Source organism: Poeciliopsis prolifica, unplaced genomic scaffold, assembly GCF_027474105.1.
Source record: "Poeciliopsis prolifica strain line A6 unplaced genomic scaffold, Auburn_PproV2 SCAFFOLD003, whole genome shotgun sequence".
NCBI lineage: Eukaryota > Metazoa > Chordata > Actinopteri > Cyprinodontiformes > Poeciliidae > Poeciliopsis > Poeciliopsis prolifica.
This window is the reverse complement of record NW_026562378.1, coordinates 12,901,507-12,919,559: the sequence shown is the minus strand read 5'-3', so window position 1 is coordinate 12,919,559 and position 18,053 is coordinate 12,901,507. Positions and strand designations below refer to the sequence as shown.

Below are 18,053 nucleotides of genomic sequence, written 5' to 3'. Positions count from 1 at the left end.
GAAGAACAATTCCTGCTACTATTCACGTATTCTACTGTTCATATCTGAATCACTTAGTTTTTATGAGATCAGCACAGTTTATAACAATGAATGGATACACGTGCAAAAAAGGGCAAGTGCGTTTTCTCCTGCAGTAGCTTTGCAATACATCCCTCAGTTCAAAAAATGAATGAATGGATGAACAGGTAGGTGGACAGACAGATAGTGAAACAAATGTGTTTGTTGTTTTCTCTGATAAACTTTCTAAAATTATTCAGTCTCTTTAGCAGGCAGCTGCTGTTTGTAGATCCCACGATTACATTTTAGGTTTTAAGCTTTGCATTTCGATGCATGTTGAATCACCCAGTTAACTCTCACTGCCACAGATAGCTGAACACAACACTGATGAGGTTTGTAACATATTTTACTATATGTTTGGGTGAATGCCAGACACTCTGAAGGGCAAAGACTAAGCCAAAGAGCTGCAGCTTCCATCAAACAGCTTATTAGTTTATGTTTTCTGGCAGTTTTACATGATCTATAGAATATTGCTGAGATACTTATGAAGTCTCACCAATAATAAAAGGAATAATACAAGGAAAAAATGCTTAGCATATGTCTGGTAACACTTGGACTCAATATGTAAATCAGATTTATGCAGAATTGCCCTTAAGTCATGTTTGTATGGCTTCTGATTGGACGACTACCAAATGTTTCTGTCTCAGGTTTTGAGCTGTACTAATCTGATGTTCTCCACTGTGTCTCATCAGTGTTGCTACATTCATCTCCTTCACTACTGGCGTGTCTCTTCATTATTGCTGATGTAACAAGGTGTTGGCTGGTTATGAAACAATGACAATCAAGTCTTTTTTTCCCTAAAAATTGCAGTCAGTAGACTAGAACTTAATCTTGAGAACTAATATTTGCATATTAATTTCATTTTTATTTTAGCAAAAAGAAAACCCTATGCATGCTATTTTCTATTTTAAATGAGTAAGGATAACAATTTCTGTCCCAAAGTGAATTTGTCAACTGTAATCCTGAAATCCAGTGTTATGGGGTATTGGATTCATCTTCAGTGTTGCTTTTCCACCCATGTTAAATGTTTGACGGCATTACATTCACAGGCTATTTGTATTATTGATTTCTCCATGATGTCACACAAGGAGTCGACGTGTTTGAGGCGTTGGCTTGACACGCATTTGAAGGTGTGCCTGGATTTCCCTGAAACAAGGTGAATGAACCAATCAGAAGGTTACAAACTGAAGGCTCTCGTTCAAAAGAAGAAGTTCAGTTCCCTTCGACTGAAGCCTGTAGGATTGCCAAAGTTCTGGATGACTGAGAAACTACAGCAGCATATCCTGGCAAATAAAATCATTTTAGTAATCCTAATTTCCCAAATGAGGAAAGGTTTAGTTGGATTTAATGTCAAGAGTAAGAACAAAAAAAAACCCAAAAAACGGTTGTGTCCTTTTATTATCGGGTTTCAGAAATATTTTTCTTGGATGCAAAAAATGTTTTAGAACTTGTCTTTCAAAGTAACTAAAGAATGATTTTCAGCATGCTTTTAAAATCTGATTGTGTTTGTGTAAAAATTCCTGTTCTATCACTTCAGATGTTTGATGAGTTGTTCTAGATCTTTACATTTTGTCATGATGAAATACTAGCTATTAAAAAACATCAGTTGAAAACCTGCTGATGAAAATGATAGACAACTTCCTGTAGATGAACCTCAACGGATCTTTATTAATGAAATGGAAAACTTCAGATCCTGTACAACTGGAACATCAGATCTGACAAGTCTGATAAAGAAGACTCCTGTTACCTGAACACAACAAATGAAATCACTGCCAATTAAACCGTTTCAGTGCTGCTGAACATAAAAGCTTCCTTCCCAAAGTAAAAAAAAAAAAAATAAAATAAAATCTGTTTGGCATGCTTGAGAACAATTTGAGGTCATGTAAGCAGATTATCTCAACATCTCCTCATATTACGCCACTTAAAGGTTGGATTCACGTTGACAGAGTTCTTTGTCATCTCTCTCGTCCTTCTGTGCGTCACCCCTCCCTCTTGATTCATGGACGTCCTCAGGAGTTTGGCCAAACACGGCTCCGGTCCGCCTGAGGAGGTAAACCCCGGCATGTAAACCCCCAACATTCACCCAAACAGTGAGCAGTTTCCTCCACAGACCTCCCATTCTTGAAATAGCCTGGAAGGAAAAATAAATCTTGTCAGGGCACTCAAACACACAAAACATTTGTTTTATGTGAAAGAGGAGCGCTGCGTAGACAAATGCCAGCGGGGGAGGACAGGTCTTTCCATGAGGGAGAGTTTAACCTGAAGCACTTTAACTGTTGAGTGGTTATTTGTAGAGCATTTCACAATGAGCTGATTCATGTTTGGCTGTTTAGAGATGAGGAATATCTACACAAACATGAAGGCTGTTGCCAAAAAAAAAAACCCTCAGCATTTCCTTCATTAGAGTATAAAATCAATAAATACCTTGTGAAAGTATTGCTGTGATTTAAAGTTTCTATCTACCTGAAAAGTAACAATGCAACTTGTAACCTCAACACTATTTTGACATCAGATTACTTTTGTAAACATCCTTTTTCCTACTCAGTAACAAAAGTAATACTGAGCTGAAATACTTTTGTGTAAAAACTGGAATTTATATAAAAGTTATTATTTAGCATTACATTGTTTTGCTTCTTTAAATTCTTAAAGTTACGTTCAAATTTTCCAATCACGTGAGTTGTTCTAGATTTAAATGAGTAAGGATTTAAATCCTTCATGCAATGAGTTATTTTTAATAACTCATTGCATGAAATTCCTGCTTCACCTCTGACATCCCTCCCCAATTTGAAGGAGCTCTTCATGTCAAATAACCTTTATAGACAACACAGTTCTGTGAGAAGCTGTGTTGGTGTTTTTGTACATTCTGCATGCAACCTAGCAAAGCTGAAACTATTTTGCAAAGTGTGGCGGGCAAAGATTTCGATCTCTAGATGTGCAAAACTGATAAAGACATGGCCTGAAACACTTGAAGCTCAAATTGCGACTCAGCAGAAGAGAATCCAAACACTCACTATGTTTTAGAAATGTGCATCTTGAAAAAGGCACAAATTTAATTTCAGTTCACTATTAAATACTTTGTTTTGGTCTATCACATTAAATCCAAATAAAATACAATATCATTTGTGACAATAATGAAACAAAGTTAAAAAAGATCTAATATTAAATACTTTATGATTTTGCCAATGAAGGATCAACCTCATATCGAGTTATTTACCCTACATTTGCATCTATCTCTGATCAGCATGTGATGGTGATAGGACTGGGTTGCCGGTTCGGCCTTCGTCAGTCTCCATCTTTGTGTCCTTGGGGAAGGTGCAAGGCAATCCAGGAGTTGGCCACCATCAGTGTGTGAATCATTTATGAATGATTGAATTCATAAATGTCAAAGGAAATGGAATCAGACGCTAATCTGCCATCTTAGCATGAACACTGCAAACTGTTGCAATTGTGTTTTAAAACACAATCCACTTTTTAAATGACAAATGCACAAAGTACGTAGTGAGTGATATGTTGCATTACTTCTCTAGAAACAGCCTTAAAAACAACGTAGTCTTAAAGGATGAGCAAAAATACTCAGATAAGATGTGGTGATTTAACAACAACATACAGCATAATAAAAATATGATCTGTATCATTAAATAATATGTCAAATAGAATATTCAATAATTTCACTGAAATGCGATATAAAATCAAACTGCATTCTGGGGGATGAAAGCAGAGAAAAAGCTTTCTCACAGACAGCTGGTTTGCATAAACCTTACATAAACTATATAGAATTTAAAAAAAGACATATACACTTTTTTTTGTCGTAGGGCATTTAGGATTACCATTTTTTTTCCTATTTGCTAACTACCAGAATAATGAGAGAGGGAATTTTTAAGGCAATTTTTATTACTTTCAAGGTCTTCAAATGTAAGCAAGGTGGGTGCAAGATCAACTCACTCATTTTTTGGTTATCAAGCAACAACCTGCTGAGTAGCTTGCACAGCAACAGTTGCCTCATAACTACTTAAATATACAACTAATGGGGTGGAGTGAAAAGAAAAAATGAGTACAACAGTTTTAGAGTAAGCTGGACAAAACTGGAAATGATCACATCACCAGTTTAGCAGTGTTTCATAATTATTTAAAACAAAAAACTTATCAAGAGTTCTTCAGCCATATTGTCCAGCCCCCTCCTCTCTCTAATCAAAGCAGGGTGGATCCATGGTTTCATATTATTTATACCAATTTCTGGTTCTAACATATAAAAGTTGCAGATGAAGTTGAGATGGATTAGCTACACTTTTTATCTTATCTGTTATTTTCTAATTCTGGTGAGTCCGGGTTGATTATAGCCACAATTTCCTGTTGTTAGTGACATCCGGAGTAGTCTTATACAGATTGTGTGGTTTGGCATAACTTGACAAGACTTGATCACTGCACACTGACATCAACAAGACACTTCCTTCCACACAATTTCTGCTCATCGGAGGATTTTCTCGTTTTTAAAATCCTTTTAAATAAGCATGCTTGTGGAAAATCCTAATAGATTAGCAGCTTCTGAAATACTAAGATCAGTCCATCCAGCACCAACAATCTTACTACATTTAATGCCTTTGCTTAACCTTTTCATGTGGAAGGTCTTGTAAGATAAAGTTCTTTTGATGAGGTTGCACAAACAAATTAGTGAATAAATCAACACATCAATGTTATTTGCCCTTCAGTGTAGCTGATTTTGGGTTATGTGAATTCACAATAACTTTAAATGCTACAATAAGAAGATGCAAAGCCAAACTGGAGCCTCTATGGTCGGAACTTGACTTTAGAGCAAAGCTTCGTCTCTAAAAGCCCAGCAACAAATATTCCTCTTATTGTTTTGCTGTCTGTTATCTGTAGGCGTTCTGCATGATTAAGTAAGTTAAGTTCCTTTCAAAGTGGCTCTATTATGTAAAATTCACATTTTGCATGTCTTTGTGCCTCTATTTCGACATCCAGCTGTTTTTGGCAATAAGTTAATGGTTTTTGGTGACTGGAAAATGAATCGTATTGAAAACCTCCCAACTGATAAGTCACAATCGACAGGTTACCTAACAACCGCAGCCAAGCCCAGCCTGTCACCTAGCTTGTCACCTAGCAACCCAAACAGAGATCCAACACGTTTCGTCAGCTGGTTTTACTAATGTCCAATGGCTGCTGGAAAAGACAAGCGTTTTGATGTTGACTTGCCATCCAGAAACGACATTCTTGTTGGTTGTGCAGGAGGCTCTTCAGTGTTTCAAAGATGGACAGTTGTATGAGTGTGAATCGGTTTGCAGTAATTTTCATGAACAAGTGTAAGTGCTGGCCCTGAGGGTGTGGAGAGCAGCAGTCTATGTGGATTTAAGATCCTAAAACAGTTCAATCTGAAAGTAGCTCAAAGTAGACAGAACTGACCAGACTGAAACCTCATTAATTATCTGCTAAAAATGTAAACAACATATTTTGAATAGTTCAGAGATCTGTTCAAAAAAGCATAATAGGTCATCTTTAAGACTGAGATGATTTATATTTAAGACATACATGAAAAATAACCAAACATACATTGATAACAAAAGTGAGTTCAATAATTTTGCCTACTTAAGTGGCTGTTATTTTGGATCTGGCACATGATTTCAATTTCACACTTATAAATTATATCTTATAAGTTATAAATCTCATTGCATTTCAATACAATATATTGAAACATATAGTAACAGAGTGAAAAATTTCTAAAAGTTCAAACAAACTTATCAAGTGATGATAATAACGTAGTCTCTGCCATTTGTCCAGGAACATCAGAACAACTTCATTTTTGGTTTTGGGTACATTTGCTTTAAAAATGACTTCATAGAAAGAGGATTTATCTCCACTCACTTTTTATAGTATTCAGAGAAGCAGAATAATTAACACTAAAAACGGAATAATTAACACTAAAAGGTTACAGAAGCAACTTTTTAATGTTTCACCATTTAAGATTATCTGAAGACAGACCTGTGCAGTCAAAATTATCTGAGCTTGAGTCCAATCTTGAGGATCTGAATTTCAAGTTGCTTTTTTTTATTTTTATTAGCAATCCTCAATATAAGAGGGTGTCAACACAAGCTCAACTGTGAGTGTTTTTTCTGTGGGTTTGTTTTATGCAAACAATTTGTAAGAGGTTGTCACTGTCCTAATATATCGGAACATGTCTATGGGCTTGTATCTATATCAGGTTCAGCATTTGCATAAAACTAACCCAAAACTAGTACCAGGAAGATACTAGGCAGGACAGGACCTGCATTTATTTGTAACTTCCTGGAAAAACATTATTGCGTTATCTAGAAAAATATCTCACATACGCATTATAAAAGCCATGGTTACCTTTGCAAAACACTTTTTGTCCTGGGTGAGGAGCACGGCCTTCCCCGAGCCGGGTCTGCAAACACGAGCCATTTCTCTGAGACAAGAGGGATACAAGTCCCAGTTCTTTTTCCTGGACCCCATCCTTCAACCAGACACAAGAAAACAGTCACATGATCATCTGCCTAGACTACATGCATCAAAGCTGATTATAGCTAAATTTACAGTGATGCAACAGAACTGCTTGCAGCCATGTTGAAACCCGAGTTCATATTTACACCAGGTAATCATTAATGATGATCCTTAGTGCAACATCATTAAGGACCTTCTCTTCTGTGCCATATCTGTTCAAGAAACTATTAAAAGGCCACAATTACAATGTTAAATGGTTTCTTTAGTATAGTAAGGTTAAATACCACAATACCTCTTCCCAAATGGCATGTCAGTGATGATGATGTCCACAGAACTGGTTCTTACAGGTAAATTACTGAGATCCCACTGCACTGTGTCAATAGGTAATCCAGATGGGCTGTGTGCAATAAAATATGAAAAAACAAACAAACAAAAAAACAAAACATTAATTGTTATTAATTAATAGGACTGCATAGGACTGCATGTATCTAAAAAAAGAGTAATTATATTAAACATAAGCAGTGAACTACATTTTCCTGACACTTTATTTACTGTTAGACGTGTCTCCACTTTTTGTAAGTCTCAGTTATATTAAAACTGTCAATTAAGGTTAGTTAGACCCTTAATTAGCTGGCCAAAGGTATCATTGATACCCAGTGTGACAAGGTACAATATCTGAGATATCATACTCTAATAAATATGTAATCCAAGCGGTTATTTATAGCAGTCAAAATGCAAGAAAGATTCAATATGCAGTGCAGCTTCAACAGCAACAGAATCCATCAATGACCAGCTATTAAAAAAATAAACAAATACAAACTCAAAATATTATTACTGCATTTTTTAAATAAAATATAAAACAAAAACAAATTGAGTTTTGTGCTTTTAATGTGAAAAACTAAAACTGTTGTAGGGATATTAATACATTTGCAAAAAACTGAATGTTCATAGTTCTGCTTTATAATATAAAAAAAAAGCTAAATGTTTGGTGAAACACAACTGCAGCTAATCAGTTAAAACTTGGGCTAGACTTACAAAACCCTTACTGGGAAAGATCAACACACACTGCCTTATTTAAAAACTAAAATAGGGAACCAGAGCACAAAACTGCAGATTATATGTTTCTTAGAAGGAACCCTCATGAATACTTTTTCCAAGTGAAAATGTCATATGAAGGTGAAAACTTAAAGACAGATTAAATTAAAACTAGAGCCAAGATTTCACTACTTCAAAATACTGACTGACAAGAGGACAAAGGGATACCAGGAAATTGCTGTTGTTTTTTTGCTATATTACAATTACTCAAGATTTCCGTTGGGGAAATTTTGAGTATAGTCAACATTTCCATGGAAGAACTCCTGATAAAAATGAAAGATCTCATGTCAACAATAAGTCAGCCTTTCAAAAATGAGAGCTTTTGTTGCAATATGTTCTCTGTGTGGGTCTCACCCACCTGCCTTTGTCCGCCCTCCTTTTCTGGATGTGACATATGTTGTTGACTGTGCGATTCACTGCCATGTCATTGTTATCGCCCGCAACGTAGAAAGACTCGCTGAATTCAATAGCACCCTATGGAGGGAAGAACATAATGCCATCATCAGTAACATGAGGCGTAATATGAGTGATGTTCCTGATGCACCAAGAACTCCACAATAACAGAGTTCAAAACATAGATTTTTTGTTGATGCTCTAAATGATTAAAGCTATTTGTGGTAAGATGTAGGTCTTCTAACTATTAAAGGTTTTTTGGTCAAATCCTGCAAGGGGAATGATTCTGTGTTGATATTGTGCTTTTCCACGCTTCGTGTAGACTCTGGGACATTCCCCCCCCCCAAAAATCTAAATGGACTTTAATCTGAAAAGAGGATTTTAGGACCCTGAAAGTCCAGCTTTATTTCTTCAAAGTCCTGGTAAGAAGCTTCTGATTGTGTCTCTAGTTCAGGAGTGGCTTAGCACTGAGGTAGCTCATGTCCTGAATACGGCTGTTTGTGGTGCGTCCTGAAACTCTGGACTCCAAACTGTTGATTGAGTATTTCCTCACAATCCTATCAAAGCTGTGGTCATCCCGGTGGCTTGTGCACACTTTTCCTTCCATTCAACTTTCCACTAATATGCTTGTTTAAGTTTTAAATCACAGTTTACAAATTCAGTGTTTGACTGAAACATAAATGGTAAATAATCTGAGCAGCAAGAAGCTAGTGGATAAAATCTAGCTCATTTAGACACATAAACCTTTTCCTTCACTCCTCATCTCTTCATGTTTACAACTGTCTCCTCCATAAAAAAATATTAGAAACTCAGAAAAATTACATCATCTATGCAGACATTTTGTGTTGCGTTTCCACAGTTTTATGTGGTGTTGTAACAAACTAATTCTGAATTAGTGTAAGGCTGAATTTGGTGGAGTAAGATGATGTAATGTAGGGCTGCTGAGTTGTTCCTCACCTCCAGTGGTATGGCTCCGGTCCCGCACATTGGATCAAGGATTATATCAGATTCCTGAGGTTTACAGAGCCTGCCAACACACATCAGAGGACAATACAGCACAATTATGATTTACTTTCTCCGGTTTATTATGTAACTAACAACATTAAAAATTATTATCCAACTCTCCTACATCAATAAGTCTTTAAATTTCACATTGCGTGGACTGTTTTCTTTCATAATGGCACATACATCAGTCCAGGATACCATAAAAACAAATAGAGTTAAGATCAGACATACAAGCCAACGGATCAAAGCACACAAACTCTTAATATTTCCATGAAAACAACCATAATAAAAACTGTTCATACTTGTGTTGCTTCCAAAAGAATGAAAACAAATTCTACACAAAGTTGGAGAAGATCAAGTTTCACTGATGTGCTGAATTTGAAGAAGGGAGTTGGGTTTGGATTTTCACATCCTTCAACAGGTTTGTGACCAACTTCGAGGCGTTGGGCCATTACTTTGAACCAGCAGCGGCACAAGCAACAGATTTATGAGATCATTATTCAAATTACCAACATACAGTTCATTTTTTGGTGATCCAATGAACACAAATATGGTTCCTAGTGCCTCAAGAAGGAAAACACACCACAATCCGATGCTTTCATCTTCACGTTTAGAAGTGGGAATTGAGTTTTTAGGATTGAAGGCCTCTTCCTTCCTACTCCAAAAAAAAAAACATCTTTGTACCCAAAAACTCAGCTTAGTCTCATGAGACCAAAGAACAGACTTCCAAATGAATCACCAAGTTGGAAATGTTCCCCAGAGATTTATGTACCGTCATGTCAGCAATGGAGTTTTGGCCTTGAAGTCTGCTATGGTGGAGAGTTTTCACAACATCTACTCCAGAAGAGGTGATCTCATTAACAATCAGCTTGGCAGAAACCCAGGGATCCTTGATGACATCTCTGGTTATTTTCTTTCAAAAGTTTTGAAAATATTGCGCTTCCAGCCACACCCAGGTTTGTTATCCACATAATTTGTCTCCTGATGCTTTGCAATGATTCATCATGCAGCTTTTCTAGACATCATGAAACATTTGGGAATGACCTCATCCTCATGATAGACGTCTATCATCCTCTTTCTGAGGTGCAGACTAATATAATTGTGTTCAGTATGATGAATTGGTTTCTTTCCAAAAGTGTCAAAGTAGGCCAATTGTTCTTGTGCCACTGGCCCTGCTAGCTGGAGTTCCTTCTGTCAGATTCAACGCTGACTGATTACTCAGGAGTGGTGTGAAAGTTATTTGGATGTTCAGATTTGTCTTGGAACTAAAGAAAACACAGGACGGAGTAGTTTTGGCCTGGTCATTTCCCAGTTTTCTTGTTACAATTCAGCACATCATTAAAATATTAGTGTTGCACTGATTGCAGTTTTCTGGCTGATTATCGACCTGTAAAACTGGAAATTGCCAATCCAATTGGTTTATATGTTGCTAAAGTCGCTGGGTTGTCAACAGCGGAGTGACTATGGATAACTGCAAACATGCAGACGTGACCTGGTGGGCCTGTCTCTCAGTCAAACCTCTCTCACTGGAGAGTAGAAGAGGACAGTGGTTGATTTTTAGATCTTTGCTGAGATTGATGAAATTAGCGAATACGATTGGGTCACGTATAAATATCAGCTGATCGGAGATCTCCCAAAATTAAGGAAATCTGCACCAATAAATTTGTCCACCCCTGTAAAATGTACTGAGAAGATTTTGTCTTTGTTATTTTGAGATCAATACACGTATGAACAGTTGTGATACTGGAGTTTTCATAAAAACATTAAGAGTTTTAAGGAACAATGTCCTAATTACCTGTTTTCAATTCATCCATTATATTATGAAATGTGCTGTTTTCTCACTACAGAAAACTTTTGCCTGTGAACCTGCTGGGAAGTTGAGGCTATTCTTTGATTGTTGTTTCAGTTGCCTTGTAGCTTTCAAAGTCTTTTGTTTGTTTTTAATTAATGGTGGTTTCATATCAGCTGCAGGCGGGGAAGTGCTTGCAGGTCTCTGCAATACGGGTGTGAAAGGGTGTACCCCACCAACCTTTTGAAAAATTTTTGTTCCAATTTTGCCAACAAAAACTAGTTTGTCTTCCAAGAAAACAGAATGTGATAAACAGAAAGCGGTTCTGGTATTAAACACCCTCGCCCTACAACAGTTTGTTCTCTGTGATTTTCCAACGGTAGTTGTGTCTAAAACTGCTGCCAGTTAAAACATTTTTGCTTGTCAGTTTCTTGAAGGCAATTAAAAGTGCAAGCCTGAAAAACGTGTATCTCATTTTTAGCATCTCTGTCTGTGATGTCCCTCTTTGTTGTCACATGCTCACATTGTTTACACTCTGTTGGAGGACATCCTGCACTTTGATGACATGTGTAGCTGCTAAATTTACCAGATGACTGAAAAGGGTGTTTTTCTTTTTTTGAAGCAGTTCGAATGACGCAATAAATGTCAGGCATAAAGGTTCGTGACAATCATCTGTTCAAAGCTTTCAAATATATTTTTAGCCACTCTTCAAAATGGGAAAGACAACCTGACAGCGTTCAGAAAACAGACCTATGTAGCTCATTATTAAAGAACTGCATCAATGAGAGATATCTTGGAGTCACTAAGTCTCCATAGCAAACATTATATGCCATCTACAAACTAGTCGTTCGTTTGAGAGGCATTCCTCAAGTTGAAAACAAACACATGTAGTTTGCTAAACTCATAAGAAACGTCTTCAAATGAGATTTTCAGCAATAGACAATCCAGATTGGAACGACATGAAACAAAGGATGAATTTGTGGAAAAGCTCCTTATTCCACTTTTAAGTACAACACTGTGGAGAAGCCGTGAAGCTGTTTCTCTTTCTGTACATCTTATTTAAGTGCAAATCCTCACAAACTCTTCTACGATTAAACTCCTACAATAAAACTCACAACATGTGCAAACTCAGTGCTACCTGAGCAACAATAATTGGATTTAAATTCGTTTTTTTTACTGCCTACAAGATCATTTAAGCATAATGTTGACTCTAAATATAGATATGCAAGTTTCACAGTCCTCAGCTGTGAGAAGAATGTTTTATACAAACATAGGGCATGTAATAAAAGACTGACTATACCCAAATAAAACAAGTGTAATTGTGCAAAAACAAATCAAAATACCTAAACCATAATGTGTCCTACAAAACATAAGATGTTTCATAACTAAAAGATTTAAGCAACATTAACACTAGTTTGAAAACAGTACATAGTTCCCATAGTAGAGACTCACAAATACCCCCATTTTGATACCGATCTTCATGGAAATTGTAAGTCAATCTGGCAGGCACCTGACTATTTTGTTACACGACCTAAAAAACAATAACCGTTGACGTACAAAAAGGCATTTCTTTTGTTCTCCAGAAACACACACTGGTTCTACCTGTTAGAACCATTCAGAGTAGAAATACAAAGTCAACCTACACAGATATTTTTTCCCACAACATGCCTGACTGTACGAAGAAGGCAAGAAAGAAAACATTCAACATTATGAGGGCCTTCAGATCCTCAAAAACAAGAGTCACCTGAGCATGCCGTAGCACAAGGTGGAGCGCAGAGTCGTGGGTCCAAAGTGACTGATGTTCCTCCTGTGAAGACTCTCCTCTGTGAGGGCAATCCCAATCACTACCTCATCATTATGGATGTTGAGTAAAACCTGCAACAGAAGATTATGTTACTTATTCTAATAAGAAAATGTTAAGGGAAGGCTTTTCTAAAAAAAGTTATCTTAGCTATGATGTTTTTATAAAACAGGTGGGAATTTTGATATGGTTCACCACACAGGGCAGCATTTAATTAAGGGGCGTCAAAAGCAGCAACAAAGAAAGATTATTCATCAGTTTAACCCTTTCCAGGCTTTTTATTCTTATTCCTTAGTTTATTCCTTATCACTCCTCAGTTTTATAAATGAAGAGTGTGCACTATGCACTGTAAGAATTACATCTGTGCAATCCTGCACAGATGACACAGGCAACTTCACTACAATCAAAATAGTTTGATTTCTATTCACCTACAGCTGCAAACATAACACACTGAAATTGTCTAAATCTGAATTAAATTATTCCAAATAAAAAAAAAAAACATCCAGGGGATCCGACTTTAATATTAACATTTAATTTCATAAAATCAAAAGTTTTCTATGTTCAAATCTCCTCTCATCTAGTTTTCTTCTTTAGTATCAAGTTATGCATCTATAAAGTTATGCAGTAAAGATCATCTAATCCATAATATATAGGTTAAATAGGTTAAATGTATCCACAAGGATTTTTTGTCGATTTTGTGGTTTCGAAGACCAATACAATAATGATTGTTTTTTCTAACAAAATATGTTCCATAATTTTGCTAAATTTGTTTCTCATCCATAACTTCAATCTTAAATTTAAAGTAGCTGCACAGAGAGTTGGGAGATTCTACAAAGTAGGAAAAAAATAACATTGTAAAAATATAAAAAAATCGGAATAACTGCACAGCCCAAAGTTAACTCATTACACACAGACCACAGTTCTTATCATAAGAAATCTTCCATTACTTTTGTTGCCGTAGTTACATGATGGTCCCCCAACAAAGAGCTTTTAAATCCAGACACACGGTGTTGGTTTATTAAGTCTCAGACAATATTTACTTTATTTTTGCCATTACTGCTTTACTTTTTAGCAAATGGTGTACAGATGATGTTTGTACTTTAAATGTAAAGTTAGCAACCTTCTTAACTTTTGGCTGACTTCTCAATCGCCTTATTTCCTTCGTGATTTTTCCCCCCACATTTCTCAATTTTGATCAAGGACATTTGTGTAATTATTGTGAGCAACAAGTCTGAACACAATTGAAAACAGGAATGTTGTAATGACACATTGTCTATAAGCAGGGGAATTGTCTTCATTCAACATGTTAACCAGCAACATAAGGTTTAAGGGCGGTGGTGGGAATTTAGAATAATAGAACAACAAAAATTTAAATCAATTTTACAACTTTGACTCAAATAAATCTTCAGCAACATTCTACATCACAAACATCACTGCAGACAGATAGTCATAAGTTTCTTCCCAGGAAAAAAATAGCAAATCTAAAAGGAAAATGTTACCTAATATTATTATGATAGGATCTTTTGAAACTCCCTAAAGTAAATATCTGCTAATCCCTTGAGCATTTACCTCAGTGAACAGAGCTTTTTTTGGCTTGGGTGCTGTAATTTAATATGTTCTTGGTTCAGTCTGAACAAGCGTGCCTACCTCTATGTCAAACTTTGTCATGTCTGCTTTCCACTGGAAGAATTCCTGCACAGCCCCACCAAAGTCTCTGGCTGCCTCATTAGAAGAAAAGCTATGATTGTCACCGGCCCTGTTGCACGTCACACGAAACTTGATGAGTTTGACCTCTGGGGCAGTGTCCTCCAAGTCCTGCTGGCATGTTTCTGAGTCAGGCGCGACCTCTGCCTTTGCGTCATCATCGTCTGGAGACGTCACCTGAGGTAACTCATCCTGCTTGGTCTCATTAGCAGCAGCAGCAGCATCAGGAACTTCGCTGGGCTCAGCATTAGATTTTGCTCTGGTAGCATTCCCGGCTTTGCGGTGGCCCTTCTTCTTTTTTAGAGTTTTGTTGAGTCTCCAAACCTCAAGGGCGTTAGTCCAGGGAAGTTTGGAGGCAAGCTCCTGCAACTCATTCAGCGTCTCCTCCTGTACAAACCGACAAGCTTGGTTGATAAGATAATAATTAATATGCACTTTAAACAGAGAGAGCAGAGTTCAGACAGGCTCACCTTAGATTCTTTAAACTGGTAATGGTCATATTCTGCAACCACAACAAACAGGTTGTCAACAGAGCGCAGAAGATGAACCTGTAACAAAGAAAGAGGTCATTTAGACACTGTACAATAACAACATGCACTGATCTTCAAAACAACGTCAATGGATTCTTTAAAAAGTCAAAAGTAAATGCAGGAATACAAGAGGTTGAAACCTCTAAATTATTAAAAACTGTCTCTAGGGAATCAGACTTTTTCATTATCTTTCAATGAGTTTTAGGTCAAAAGTTTCCGGGGCTTTCTAAGAATTTTTTTCCATGGGGATGAAAATCTGCCCTGCCAAAGTTAAGATAGTAGGGAAACCTTGGCCCATAAGACCCTTCAGGTGACCCCATAGATTTTCTGGTTGATGTAATGCTGAACTCTGGCTAGCTCATTCCAACATTTTATTGATTTGGCCTCACTGTGATGATGACAAATCAAATTCCTCTCCATATGGAGAAATCTGAATGATTGCAGTCAACCCTGGTTTTAATTGCATTCACCTCAACAAAAATCCTAGTTGTATTTGAAGAAAACTGGCATGATGCTGTTGACACCATGTTTGGATGTTGGGTATTTTAGTGCCAGAGATTGAAACTGTTTTCTTAAACATAAAGTCCGAATGTTTTCTTTGGAAATAAAAGGCTTTGTTTCTGTAGCCTACAAGTTAGAAAAACAGGTGGTGAAAGGAAGCGATTGTTCTTGTGTGTTGACTCAACCAATTCTTCTGGGAAGTACAGGCTTATGCTAATAAGATACACAAACGTAAGAAAATGTTCCTCGATAATAATTTCTTGAAAACAGCACATGCTCAAAACACCGACAGTTTAAAAATGTTCCCACAGTGGACTGGAGAAAACAGTATTTCATGTTTTTATGGACATTTTTGCACACCAGAAATTGAACTGTATATTGAATGAGCAAGCCGAGGAAAACCCTTTACCTGGAAGAGTTTGTCAGTAGTGATGGGAAAATATATGCGACCCCGATCTTTGCTAATTCGAGCATCGACTCCAATCTTCTCCTTGACCTCCTCTGCAGCAGTGAGCTCAAACCCAGTGGGCACGGTTGCTCCCACGGTGACGGTAATGATGGTTCCACTGGTGGGGTCAGTGTCAGTGGGTGACGACGAGGTGGGTGCCTTCACTGTGTCAGAGGTCAGCTCTGCAGCCTCATCTGCCTGAGAGGACATCCTGAGTAGGGAAGGGTTTGTGGTCTGCTTCTGTCCAGACCTGGTGTGAATGCGATCAAAGTGACAGGTGTGGACAAGCTAAACACAAACACAGTAAGTAACCAGTTACTGCTGTTTATTTTAAGGATGGGAAAGATGAAGCAGCAATAGCAACCCTGCAAGTCTATAAATCTGTCATTAACCTAGCTAGCTAACGTTAGCTTCAATGAATAATAAGTTGTTTATTTAATAAAGGTGAAGAAACACACGCTAACTATTGGTATTCCATGTTAAACCTTTATCACACATTAATGTTTTTACAATGAATCCACCGACTGAACTATAAAGCCGACACGTTTAAAAGTTCTGCAGCTCTGGAGTAAAACCAACCTGCAACACACGAGGCAACAGCGAGCTGCTTCCGTTTAGCAACAAGTAGATCCACTTCCGGTTGAATATTTTCAAAATAAAAGAACCGCGTCCAATATTAAAACTACTTTGCTTCGACAGTCAGGAAACTTGTTGATGTAGCCGAATATATATATATATATATATATATATATATATATATATATATATATATATATATATATATATATATATATATATATATATATATTTGACCCTTTTATATATATATATATATATATATATATATATATATATATATATATATATATATAATATATATATATATAAAAGGGTCAAATGTTGACCCTTTTTATATATATATATATATATATATATATATATATATATATATATATATATATATATATATATATATATATATATATATAAAAGGTCAAATGTCATTCATTTCAATTTCAGTAAAAAGTCGTTATTGTAATAATAACGTTTTATTTTGAAGTGGAACTGTATGTTTACTAGTAAATCTGTGCAATTTTACTATAAAATGACAAAGATTGCTGTGATTGGATAGAGTGGGTCACTAAAGGTTCCAGATTGGTTGTCCATGTTGAAGTGGGTGGGACTTGTCGCTCCATCTTTTGAAATCGACGGTCACCGGCGCGACTCACCAAAGTGACCAGCAGATGGCGACATGGTACAATACTCTTAGCAGAGAACAAAGTCAGTGAAGCAAAAACAAATCCTTTAAACACTTAATTTGATCAAGCAGAAAATGCATTTATTTGTAAAATATGAATTAAAAGGATGATAAAATTGTATGTAAATTATTAGTGTCTAAGTTATTAATAAAAATCTAGACAATGTTCTTTTCTCCTCAGATTAAAATAAATAATAACATATTGTTGTATTCTCTTTTTAACCATATTATGCTACCAGAACAGCAATTTCTTCACATTTGAAACTATATATATTTTTATTATTCTGCACTAAAAAGCTGTCCTGTTAATATTTGAATCAAAAATATATCAAATTAATTACTCATGATGACAATACACAGTTACAATTTTCCTCTAAACATGCTTTACACCCACACTATATCATCACTACTGATTTAATATTTTCTTAATTAGCATTTCCAATCTTCCTGGCCAGTACAGACATCTTCATGTAACCCCTCATAATCTCCTGTTTTCATTTATCATTCATGATTAATGACATTTATGCTCAAGGTGACAGTAAGCATAACAGTCTTCTCCTGTGTGTCAGATTTTCTGTGTGTGATTAATGGCTTTATTGGGTAGAAACAAGTAAAGAGCTAATCTGACCATTAAAGTAACATCTATGAATCTTCAGCAAAAACTAAGGCTAATAGTAATGCTTTATCATTAGATATGCTATACTTTTGAAAGACTTTTTTGTTGTTGTTGTTTTGTAACTTTCTGTTATAGGTCAAGTGATTAGTAAGCATGAAGTCTGAGAGACAAGTGGGTGTTTGCTCATGATGAGGAGCGAGCAGTGTTGCAGAGCAGATGGCCAGTGTTGCGCAGAGTACATCTATATCCTGCAGAAAACTTTTGACCACTTAATGAGGCTATTCGGTATGCAATGACAAGATCAAATCCATAAATAATGCATGTATTTGTTCTATGAGAGGATGAGTAACAAGCAATGCTAATTTGTTCATTTCTACATGTTAAT

The 18,053-nt window shown here is 36.4% G+C and overlaps 1 protein-coding gene across 2 annotated transcripts; it reads right to left on the bottom strand.

Annotated features, from left to right (window-relative positions):
* Positions 1-1,699: 1,699 nt before the first annotated feature.
* Positions 1,700-16,419, bottom strand: thumpd3 (THUMP domain containing 3). Of its 2 annotated transcripts, none has more exons than XM_055025338.1 (10): positions 16,374-16,419; positions 15,756-16,044; positions 14,786-14,863; positions 14,259-14,702; positions 12,555-12,685; positions 8,974-9,043; positions 7,982-8,097; positions 6,821-6,925; positions 6,418-6,541; positions 1,700-2,188 (listed from the first exon to the last, which is right to left on the bottom strand). In XM_055025338.1, the coding sequence occupies exons 2-10, from the start codon at positions 16,002-16,004 to the stop codon at positions 1,979-1,981; spliced, it is 1,527 nt and encodes a 508-aa protein (XP_054881313.1). In that variant the 5' UTR covers positions 16,005-16,044; positions 16,374-16,419; the 3' UTR covers positions 1,700-1,978. The 2 variants fall into 2 exon arrangements, with proteins under 2 accessions (XP_054881313.1, XP_054881307.1); XM_055025332.1 differs by having other exon boundaries at positions 15,756-16,082; positions 16,374-16,403.
* Positions 16,420-18,053: the final 1,634 nt, after the last annotated feature.

Bases quoted from the DNA above. Each gene is read 5' to 3' on its own strand.
- thumpd3 (XM_055025338.1), bottom strand. From the start codon at position 16,004: ATGTCCTCTCAGGCAGATGAGGCTGCAGAGCTGACCTCTGACACAGTG. The intron at 14,703-14,785 runs GTGAGCCTGTCT...CGGTTTGTACAG, and splicing joins ACCAGTTTAAAGAATCTAAG to GAGGAGACGCTGAATGAGTT. The intron at 9,044-12,554 runs GTGACTCTTGTT...GTGTGTTGGCAG, and splicing joins TTGTGCTACGGCATGCTCAG to GCTCTGTAAACCTCAGGAAT.